General features: G+C 37.6%; 1 protein-coding gene across 1 annotated transcript in view; it reads left to right on the forward strand.

Moving 5' to 3' along the window:
- The window catches only part of LRRC9 (leucine rich repeat containing 9), a gene marked incomplete at its 5' end in the record, with an annotated part of 97,902 nt that overhangs the window by 32,177 nt on the left and 54,012 nt on the right, over positions 1–11,713 (forward strand). The window contains 1 exon segment of the mRNA XM_017859422.1: positions 2,759–2,827. Coding sequence (XP_017714911.1) covers positions 2,759–2,827 — 69 coding nt within the window.

Below are 11,713 nucleotides of genomic sequence, written 5' to 3' on the forward strand. Positions count from 1 at the left end.
TAATTTCGAGGACACACAGGGCCCAGGACATGCCTAGTGCCTTCTCAGGCCCTTCCTTCGCACATCACACACACCCCGAGCTTAGAATAAAATGTGAGGTCTTCAAGTGAGATTCCATGAGGTGATCTTATACAGTAGGGGAGTGTTTCATTTACGAACCATCTCCATTTTAAACTTGAAATTATGTGACATTTTACAAGGATCCATGCCTTATAATTCTATAGATTCTAGGTTTATTTATTATAGGCAGTCCTTAGCCAAGAAGATCTGCTAAGAGAATATTATAAATGAGGACCGCTAAGAGAATATCATAAATGAGGACCTTCTTCCTAGCAAGTATCATTGCTTTATTTGACAGGATGTCCAGTTACCAGATTAGACCTGGTAACCTGCTTTTCCACAAGAGTGTCCCTGCTCTCTACTCCTCTATCCCTCTTAAGCAAATGAATCGATAGAGATCAGCTGGTATAATAACTATACTTAGTCAAGCTTATTTATTATCAAAATCTAATATAGCTAAATGACAACTTATATATCATGAGAGATTCTACATATCATTGAATGAAGAAGTAAGCATTATTATTTAATGACCATCCCTTCTTTGTTTATTTTTATCCTTGAAATGGTATTTTCCATTGAATTTAGATAGATCATTTTGCCATTAAGCTTATTCTAACCATAAATATTATAGTACCTTAATGTGACCATACATTTAGATGGGGAAAAAATGAACTCAGAAGAATAGAAAGGTTATGTTGGAAATTCTGTTGAATTCTACTGAAAACATATTTTCTTCAAACTTCTGAACTCTCCTTTCAAATTTTATTTTTGAGAGAGATTCTGTCTCTAGATTCATACCAACATGGGCAGGGTGATACCAGCATTAATTTCAACAAAGGGACAATCAGATAATTTTGGGTTGATAAAAATTGATAGAAGGGAGAAAGCCTAGAAAAATTAACAAAGGAACAATATTTCAAGTGAAGGTATATGCAGTCCCTCATTGACCTACTTTAACATCCTTCAGAAGCTATATCCTTGATAAAATATAATATATACCCTTGATTCTGGTGTGATGCTTTTTACTTAGCCATCATGTCCAATAATATAGATTTAGCAAATTGTTGTCTATAGTCTTGCTTCTAAAGAAAGAATCACAGAAACACAATTGAAAGATTCATTATTTAATTCACCTTTATAGTCCTGTTTGATCCCTGTGTCTAAATGATTCCCCTACCTGGCATCCAGCTACTCTGTCTACTTTTAAACATATAATTAATCACCTGAAGCTGAAAAGAACCCCAAGAATAGTCTATTGCTATTTCCTGTCCTCAGTGAAGGCCCCAATCCAGGCACAATTATTATTATGATTGCCTTAAGTACTTACGCTGACATTGTAACTACCATTGGTATCCTGGTTAATGCTTAACAACTGGCTCTCCAAGAGGAAAAAAATCCCTAATTTGTAACGTCTGCCAATTTCTATGGTATAATTTCTTCTGTCATAGCCAATTTCAGGCTAACACACCATCTCACAAAATTCCTAAAAATTTATCAGTTGACTTTTTGTGAGCCAGTAGCAGCACACTACTGTAAAATATAATGCTGCATATTAAAAATGGGAAGCCATCAGCCCTCTCCCCCCAATTATGGACATATTAGTTTCCCTGATGTCTCTTTAAAAGTTTATGCCATCATTATCTTCTACAAATTTAATAGTCTATTTCCCATATTAACATTTTCTGTGAAAACAGAAATTTTGATTAGGAATATTTCACTAGTGACTACTGTTATGTTTGGTTTAATTTGAGAAAATAATGTAAGACTTTTCGCATGTCCGTGATTACCGATCAGGCCTTGGTTCCACAGATAGAAACTGCCTGTGGGTAAAAATGCACGACATCTCTATAGATTTACAGATTTTTCAAAGCCCTCCTTTATGATACTTCCAAAATCAAAATAGTAAAGATCGGTCATTTTAAAAATCAAATTCACTTCCAAATGATCTAAAATAGGTCTAAATATTTTTACACATACTGGAAGAATTTGCTATATGTCCACTTACAATTCCACAAAGGAATACAGGCATGTCAATAACTTTGTTGTGTTACACGAACTAGCAACAACTTTAGGCTGAGCTTGTTGGCTAAAGTTTGTCAGAAATAGCATTTTAGAAACAATTTTGCAAAACCTAAATATATTTGCAAACTTTCACCAATGTTAAATGGAAGCTAATAAATAATGCTATGCAATAGAGAAGGCAAATTATTTAACATGAGAGACAGTTTTTCAGCTATATATATATTCCCAGCAAGTATATCAAGATGCAATCCACTCAATATCACACATTCCTTTATTGTTAAGGTTGTGTTTAGTTATGTACCTTTAAAACTTTTAGATTTGATTCACCTTTTCCATACTTCTTGGTCAATGTGCTGGAGGAATTAACCAAATATAATCTGAGTCCTAGAATAAATTATAATTCTGAGAAAAAATTTGGTCTTTTCTTACAAGTCTGCTATATATCCAATTTTCCATGTTAGACTGTTACCTTTGCCAGTCATGTATTTGAAATCTACAGTACACAGATCTGCCTTTATTCAAGAATACAGAAGACTGTCACTGTCACTCAAGCTCACTTCAGAGAATTCAATCATGAGCTAGCTGCAATCTAACACTTACATATAATTACTTCAAATGAGTCTACATTTGAAGATGTTGAGTCTAACCAAATAATAACTGATTAACTTTTGAATAGGATATCACAGAACTGGAAAAACTTGATGTTATCTCTACTCTCAGGGAGCTTACAGTGTATGGCAATCCAGTGAGTATGTTACCATTCTAATTTATTAGTTAATTTACCGGTAGTTTTATAAAATTTATTTTTATATGGTATTAGAAAGGGATTTAATTTTATGTTTCTGTATGCATAGCCAGTTATCCCAGCCCAAATGTATTGACTTCTTCCAACTGATTACAGTGCAAACTGTCACTGTCATGTATAAATAAGGTCTGTTTCAGGTTTCCACATTGTATTCCTTGGCCTATTTTTCTAACCCTGTGCCAATATTATGTAGTGTTAATTAATTAACGTTTTGTAGTAAGCCTTGATGTCTGGTAAAATAAGCACCTCTAATTCTTCCTCTTTCACCTCCTTCTCCTTCTCATTATTTCTTTCTTTCTTCACTGCCTTGGCTATTCTTGGCCCTTTACACTTTTCTATAAATTTTAGGAACCAACCCATCAAGTTACATGAGAATCTTGTTGATATTTTAATTGGAATGGCATTCAATTTATAAATTAATTTGGGGAGAAAGTTGCAACCTTTCCTGTTGGAATCTTTGAGGGGACCCAATAAGTAGCACCCTTGTTCACCTAATTTCTAAACAGATTGAGTAATATGACAATGGAGAGGCAAAAATATCAGCTTAGTTTACTGAGAAATCAAAGGGGCACGTTATCAGATTTCAGAAATAGTCAGTCATGATCACCCAGATATAGAAAATACTACACCGAGCTTTTTCTGCATAAGAGGAGAGCTACTCTTGGAGAGCAGAAAACATTCTTCCAGAACACTCTTTTCCCAAGAAGGGAGTTAAATCACTCAACTTCCCCTAGTAGAGAGGAAGTGAAGGGTTTGAGAAAACCCAGGAGGGCCACATCATAGAGCTACTTCCACCAAGAAGAAAATAGCAATAAACAGTATCCCCTAATATTTATAGTATTCAGCCTTCACGTTCATTAACATAAATATCACTCCATTTATTTCATCTCTTTGAATAAATATTTGTAATTTTCTCCATAAAGATTTTAATCATCTTTGGTTAGATTTATTGTTGTTTTAATTGCTTTTTAAAATAGTGTCTTTTTTAAATTTTCCTAATTGTTTGTTGCTGGAGTGTATACATTCTGATTTTGTATATTGCTTTTATCTAGGACCCTTGCTGAACCCTCTTTTTAATTCTAATGGTTTGTAATGTTTTTTGGATATTCTCTATAGACTATTATCTGCAAATACGACTATCATTTCTTTCCAGTTCTCACATTTTTAATTTCCTTTGCTTCTCTTAGCATGCTATTTAGGACCTCTAGTACAGTGTTGAATTAGAAGTACCATTAGAAGTACTTATAGTAAGTTACTAACTTCAAAAGAATGCTTTAAAGTTGTCACTACTTAATATGATGTTTGCAGGAGGTTATGGGAAAATAACCTTTAACAGCTTAAGGAAATTCTAGTTCCAGTTTCCTGCCGGTTTTGTCTTGAATGGGCATTGCTTTTTCAGTAATTGGTAATATAGTTTTTCTCTTTAATCTGTTAATATGGTAAATTACAATAACAGACTAGTGTTAAACCATCTTGAAATTCCTGGGATGAATACTTCTTGGTCATGTTTTATATTTTATTGGATTCAATTTGCTAATATTTTATGTAGCATATCTGTATCCATGGAAATAAGTAAAATTATCCTATAATTTTATCTTCTTTTAGTATTCTTTTCAACTCTCTCAAAGTTTTACTTGCTTCATAAAATAATTTGGGAGCATTCCCTCTTTCTCCAGTCTATGGAGTTTTTATATGCAATGTCTCATATATTTCTGGAAGGATAATTAAACCTTATCTCTAGAACTCTCTGGGCTTAATATTTTTTGAGGTTATATTTTAAACTACTTAAATTCTTTAATGGCTATAAAGCTAGTCACGTTTGTATTTCTTAAAACAGTTATTCTGATAAGTTATATTATCTAGAAAATTGCCCTTTTTATGTAATTTTTTTTTTTTTTTTTGAGACAGAGTCTGTCTCTGTCACCCAAGATGGAGTGCAGTGGCATGATCTCAGCTTACTGCAGCCTCTGCCTCCCGGGTTCAAGTAATTCTCCTTCCTCAGTCTCTCAAGTAGCTGAGATTACAGACGCGTGCCTTCATGCCTGGCTAATTTTTTGTATTTTTAGTAGAGACAGAGTTTCACCATGTTGGCCAGGATGGCTTTAATCTCCTGACCTCATGATCTGCCTGCCTCTGCCTCCCAAAGTGCTGGGATTACAGGCGTGAGCCACCGTGCCTGGCCTGTAAAATTTTAATGTATTGCTCTCATAGTACTTTCATGAATTGCTTTTCATTTATTTTTAAAAATTTGTATTGATGTAAAATATACATATACAATTTACCATATTTACATTTTTAAATGTCCAGTTTAGTGTAAATAAATATATTTATATTCTTTATTATTCCTTTCATTCCCATCTCTCATCCCTGCTCCCCTTCCCAGACTCTGGTAACCACCAATCTTGTCTTTGTCTTCATTAGATCCACTTTTTTTAGCTCCCACATATGAGTGAAGGCATATGATATTTGTTTTTCTGTGCCTGGCTTATTTTACCTAACATAGTGGTTTCCAATTCCATCCATATTGCTGCAAATAACAGGATATCATTCTTTTTATGGCTAAATAATGTTCCATTGCGTAGATATACCATATTTTCTTTATCCATTCATCCACTGATGGGCACTTAGGTTGATTCCATATTTTGGCTATTATGAATAATGCTGCAATAAACATAGGAGTACAGGTATCTCTTTGATGTATCGATTTCCTTTCTTTTAGATACATACCCTTTTCTATTGTGAGTTTTTCAAGGAACCTCCATACTGTTTACCATAATGGTAATTTACATTCCCACCAACAGTGTACACAGGTTCCCCTTTCTCCACATCCTTACCAGCATCTGTTATTGCCTGAAGTTTTGATGTCAGCCATTTTAACTGGGGTAAAATGATACCACATTGTGGTTTGGTTTGCATTTCTCTGATTATTAGTGACTTTGAGCATTTTTTTTTTTTGTAAACCTGTTGGCCATTTGTATGTCTTCTTTTGAGAAATGTCTGTTCAGATCTTTTGCCAGTTTTAAAATTTAATTATTTATTTATTTTTGGCTGTTAGGTTGTTTGCGCTCTTATGTGTTCTGGTCATTAATCCCTTGTCAGATGGATTGACTGCAAATATTTTCTCCCATTCTGTGGGCTGTAGCTTTACTTCGTTGATTTTGCACATTCAGTATGATATTGGCTGTGGGTCTGTCATAAATAACTTATTATTTTGAGATATGTTCCATCAAAACCTGGTTTACTGAGTTTTTAGCATGAAGTGGTTTTGAATTATGTCAAAGGCCTTTTCTGCTTCTATTGAGATAATCATGTGGTTTTTGTCACTGGTTCTGTTTATGTGATGGATTACACTTATTGATTTGCATATGTTGAACCAGCCTTGCATCCCAGGGATGAAGCCGACTTGATCATGATGGATAAGCCTTTTGATGTGCTGCTGGATTTGGTTTGCCAGCATTTTATTGAGGATTTTTGCATCAACAGTCATCAGAGATATTGGCCTGAAGTTTTCATTTTGTTGTATCTCTGCCAGATTTTGGTATCAGGATGATGGTGGCCTCATAAAATGAGTTAGGGAGGAGACCCTCCTTTTCTATTTTTTGGAATAATTTCAGTAGAAATGGTACCAGTTGTTCTCTGTACCTCTGGAATTAAGCTGTAAATTTGTCTGCTCCTGGACTTTTTTTGGTTGTTAGGCTATTAATTACTGTCTCAATTTCAGGACTCATTATTGGCCTATTCAGGGATTCAATTTCTTCCTGGTTCAGTCTTGGGAGGGTGTACATATCTGGGAATTTATCCATTTCTTCTAGTTTTTCTAGTTCATGTGCACAGAGATGTTTATAGTATTCTCTGATGGTTGTTTGTATTTTAGTGGGGTCAGTGGTGATATTCCCCTTATAATTTCAAATTGTGTTTATTTGATTCTTCTGTCTTTTCTTCTTTACTAGTTTAGTTAGCAGTCTATTTTATTAATTTTTTCAAAAGAATACCACCTGCATTTCTTGATTTTTTAAAGGGATTTTCATGTCTCTTTCCTCCTTCAGTTCTGCTCTGATCTCAGTTATTTATTGTCTTCTGCTAGCTTTGGGGTCTGTTTGCTCTTGGTTTCTAGTTCTTTTGGTTGTGAGGTTAGGTTGTTAACTTGAGATCTTTCTAACTTTTCGATGTGGGCATTTAGTGCTATAAATTCCCCTCTTAACACTGCTTTATCTGCCCCCAGAGATTCTGATACATTGTCTTTTTGTTCTCATTAGTTTCAAATAACTTCTTGATTTCTGCCTTAATTTTATTATTTACCCAGCAGTCATTCAGGAGCAAGTTGCTCAATTTCCATGTAGTTGTGTGGTTTTGAGTGAATTTCTTCATCTTAAATTCTAATTTGATTGTATTGTGATTTGAGAGACTGTTATTATTTCAGTCCTTTTGCATTTGCTGAGGAGTGTTTGACTTCCAATTATGTGATTAATTTTTGAGTAAGTGCCATGAGGCAATGAGAATGTATATTTTGTTGTTGGGGGCTGGAGAGTTCTGTAGATATCTATCAGATCCACTTGATCCAGAGCTGAGTTCAGGTTCTGAATATCTTTTTTAATTTTCTGTCTCAGTGATCTGTCTAAAACTGTCAGTAGAGTGTTAAAATCTCCCACTATTATTGTGTGGGAGTCTAAGTTTCTTTATAGGTCTCTAAGAACTGCTATGAATCTGGGTGCTCCTGTATTGTATGACTATATATTTAGGACAGTTAGCTCTTCTTGTTGAATTGAACCCTTTACCATTATGTAATGCTCTTCTTTGTCGTTTTTTTAATCTTTGTTCTTTTAAAGTCTGTTTTGTCAGAAGCTAGGATTGTGACACCTGCTTTTTTCTGTTTTCCATCTGCTTGGTAAATTATCCTTCATCCTTTGTTTTGAGCCTATGTGTGTCTTTGCATGTGAGATGGATCTCTTAAAGACAGCATACAGATGGGTCTTGGTTCTTTATCCAGCTTGCTATTCTGTGTCTTTTAATTGGGACATCTAGACCATTTATGTCTAAGGTTAGTATTGTTATGTGTGAATTTGATTCTGTCTTCATGATGCTGGTTGGTTATTTTGCAGACTTGTTTATGTGGTTACTTCATAGTGCCACTGGTCTGTGTACTTCAGTGTGTTTTTGGAGTAGCTGATAATGGTTTTTCCTTTCCATATTTAGTGCTTTCTTCAGGAGCTCTTGCAAGGCAGGCCTGGTGGTGACAATTCCCTCTGCATTTGCTTGTCTGCAAAGGATCTCATTTCTCCTTCGCTTGTGAAACTTAGTTTGGCCAGATATGAAATTCTAGGTTGGAAATTATTTTATTTAACAATGTTGAAGATTGGCCCCCAATCTCTTCTGGTCTGTAGGATTTCTGTTGAAAGGTATGCTGTTAGTCTGATGAGCTTCACTTTGTAGTACCTTGTCTTTTTCTCTGGCTGCTCTTAACATTTTTTCTTTCATTTTGACCTTGGAGAATCTGATGATTATGTGTCTTGGGGTTGATCTTTTCATGGAGTATCTTACTGGGATTCTCTGAATTTCCTAAATTTGAATGTTAGCCTGTCTTGCTAGGTTGGGGAAGTTCTCCTAGATAATATCCTGAAGTATATTTTCTAACTTGGTTCCAGTCTCCCCATCTCTTTCAGATACCCCAGTCAGTCATAGATTCAATTTTTTTACATAATCCCATATTTCTGGGAGGTTTTGTTCATGCCTTTTTATTCTTTTCTCTCTAATCTTTTCTGTCATTTTATTTTATTTTATTTTATTTTATTTTATTCGAGACAGAGTCTCACTCTGTCACCTAGGCTGGAGTGCAGCGGCACAATCTTGGCTCACTGCAACCTCCACCTCCTGGGTTCAAGCAATTCTCCTGCCTCAGCCACCTGAGTAGCTGGGATTACAGGCAAAACCACCATGCCCAGCTAATTTTTGTATTTTTAGTAGAGACAGGTTTCACCATGTTGGCCAGGCTGGTCTCAAACTCCTGACCTCAGGTGATCCACCCTCCTTGGCCTCCCAAAGTGCTGAGATTACAGGCATGAGCCACCATGCCTGGCCCTGTCTTATTTCAGAAAGATAGTTCTCAAGCTCTGAGATCCTTTCACTGCCTGGTCTATTCTGCTATTGATACTTGTGATTGCATTGTAAAGTTCTCATGTTGTGTTTTTCAGCTCTATCAGGTTAGTTATGTTTCTCTCTAAACTGACTACTCTGATTATCAGCTCCTGTATTGTTTTATTATGTTTCTTAGCTTCTTTGCATTGGGTTACAACATGCTCCTTTAGCTCAGCAAAGTTCGTTATTACCTTCTGAAGCCTACTTCTATCAATTCAGCCATCTCAGCCTCTACCCAGTTCTGTGCCGTTGCTGGTTATTTGGTGTTGTGATCATTTGTAGGAGAAGAGGCACTCTGGCTTTTTGTGTTTTCAATGTTTTTGCGTTGATTTTTTTCACTTTTTTAGGGGCTTATCTACCTTCGATCTTTGAGACTGCTGACCTTTGAGTGGGGCTTTTGTGGGGTCATTTTTGTTGATGTTATTGTCTGTTTGTTCTTAACAATCAGGCCACTAATTATTAGGAACCATAGGGCTGCTACAGTTTGCTGGGGGTCCACTCCAGACCCTAATTGCCTCCATTTTTCCCATACCTGGTGGTATATCCAGTGAAGGCTGCAAAACAGCAAAGATGGCAGCCTGCTCCTTCCTCTGTAAGCTCCATCCCAGGGTGGTACTGACCTGTTGCCGGCCCAAACGCACCTGTAGGAGGTGTCTGGAGAACCCTGTTGGGACGTCTCATCCAGTCAGGAGGAACAGGATCAGGGACACACTTACAGGAATAGTCTGGCTGCTTTTGGTACAGCCAGTGTGCTGCATTGGCGAGACTCTCTTCCTCCTGGACTCTCCAGAGCCAGCAGGCTGGAAAAGCTGAGTCAACCAAACAACAGAGACACTGGCTGCCTCTCTCCACAGGAGCTCCATCCCAAGGAGAGATCAGGGTTCAGTGCTTATATGTAATAAGCCTGGCTGGAGTGACTCAAGGCCCCCCACAAGGGGGCCCCACCCAGTGAGGAAGAATGGATCAGGGTGCCCCTTAAAGAAGTAGTCTGAGCATCATCTTGCAAAGCAGGTGTGTTGCAGTTGGGGGGAACCCTCCTTGTCCAGACCACCTGGACTTTCCAGAGATGGCAGGCTGGAACGCTGAGTTGACCAAACCACAAAAATGGCCGCCACCCCTTCCCAAGCTGCCTCTGGTTTCAGGCAGACTCACCCTTCCCCCAGGAACTGCCTCTGGTTTCAGGCAGACTCAGCCTATTGCCCTTGGCTGGCTGGAATTCTAAGCCAGTGGGTCTTAACTTACCAGGTGCCACGAAACTGAGGCCTGCAGACTGACACTGCTTGGCTCCCTGGATTCAGCCCCCTTCCTAGGGGAATGTACAGACAAATCTGCTGCCTTGCCAGAATCCCGACTCTGGAGTATATAAAACTCCTGGGTCTCTGTGCCTGAGTAGCTACTCTGCCAAGACTCCACACTGCTCTGTGTATCAGACCCAAAGCCCTGGAGACATGGGTTCACAAGGGGATCTCCCCATCTGTGGGTTGCAAAGATCCATGGAAGAAGCATGGTTTCCTGGGCATGATGGCACACTCACTGCTTCCCTTGGCTGGGGATGGGGGTTCATTTGGCTCTGTGCCACTCCCATGTAGGCTGTCACCCCACCCTGCTTTTCTTTGTTCTCCATGGATTCAGTTGATTGCCTAGTCAGTCCCAGTGTGAGAACCTGGATATTTCAGTTGAAGGTGCTGAGTTCACTCACTGCTTTCACTCTTCTCTGTGAGTGCTGCAGACTGCACCTGCTTCTCATCAGCCATCTTGGCCCACATTCAGGTCTTTTTTCTATATCCTTTCCACGACTGTATGCCTTTTAATTGGAACACTGAGATCATTTACATTCAGTGTTATTATTCATATTAAGAACTTACTACTGCCATTCTGTTGCTTGCTTTCATTGTTTTGTAACTCCTTCCTTTTTTACTGTCTTCCTTTGTGGATAAGTGATTTTCTTCCTTTTTAGTTAAGTGTTTTAATTTGTTGCTTTTATTTTTAATGAATCTGTTACAGGTTTTGCATTGTGGTTACCATAAGCTTAAAAAAATTATACATATAACAAGTTATTTTAAAGAGATGACAACTTATCTGAGAAGATAAATAATAGGAAAGACCAGGTGTAGTGGCTCACACCTGTAATCCCAGAACTTTGGGAGGATGAGGCAGGTGCATCTCCTGACATCGGGAGTTCAAGACCACTCTGACCCAACATGAAGAAACCCTGTCTCTACTAAAAATACAAAATTAGCCAGGCATAGTGGCACATGCCTGTAATCCCAGCTACTTGGGAGGCTAAGGCAGAAGAATCACTTGAACCTTGGAGGCAGAGGTTGCAGTGAGTTGAGATCATGCCATTGTACTCCAGCCTTGGCAACAAGGGCGAAACTCTGTCTCAAAAAACAAAAGCAAAAACAAAACAAACAAACAAAAAACCTAGAAAAAAAAACAAAGAACAGAAACAAAGGAAAAAAACACACAAAAATTCTACACAACTCTATTCTCTGGCCCCCTAAATTTTAACTTTCTTTCAATTTACATGTTTTCATTTTGGGAGTTTTGTTTTTTGGTTTTTGTTTTTTGTTTTTTTTTTTGAGATGGAGTCTGGTTCTGTCACCCAGGCTGGAGTGCAGTGGTGCGATCCTGGCTTACTGCAACTTCCACCTCCCAGGTTCAAACAATTCTCCTGCCTCAGCCTCCTGAGTA

The sequence above is a fragment of the Rhinopithecus bieti genome, unplaced genomic scaffold, assembly GCF_001698545.2.
Source record: "Rhinopithecus bieti isolate Rb0 unplaced genomic scaffold, ASM169854v2 scaffold_50364, whole genome shotgun sequence".
In the NCBI taxonomy this organism is placed as follows: Eukaryota; Metazoa; Chordata; class Mammalia; order Primates; family Cercopithecidae; genus Rhinopithecus; species Rhinopithecus bieti.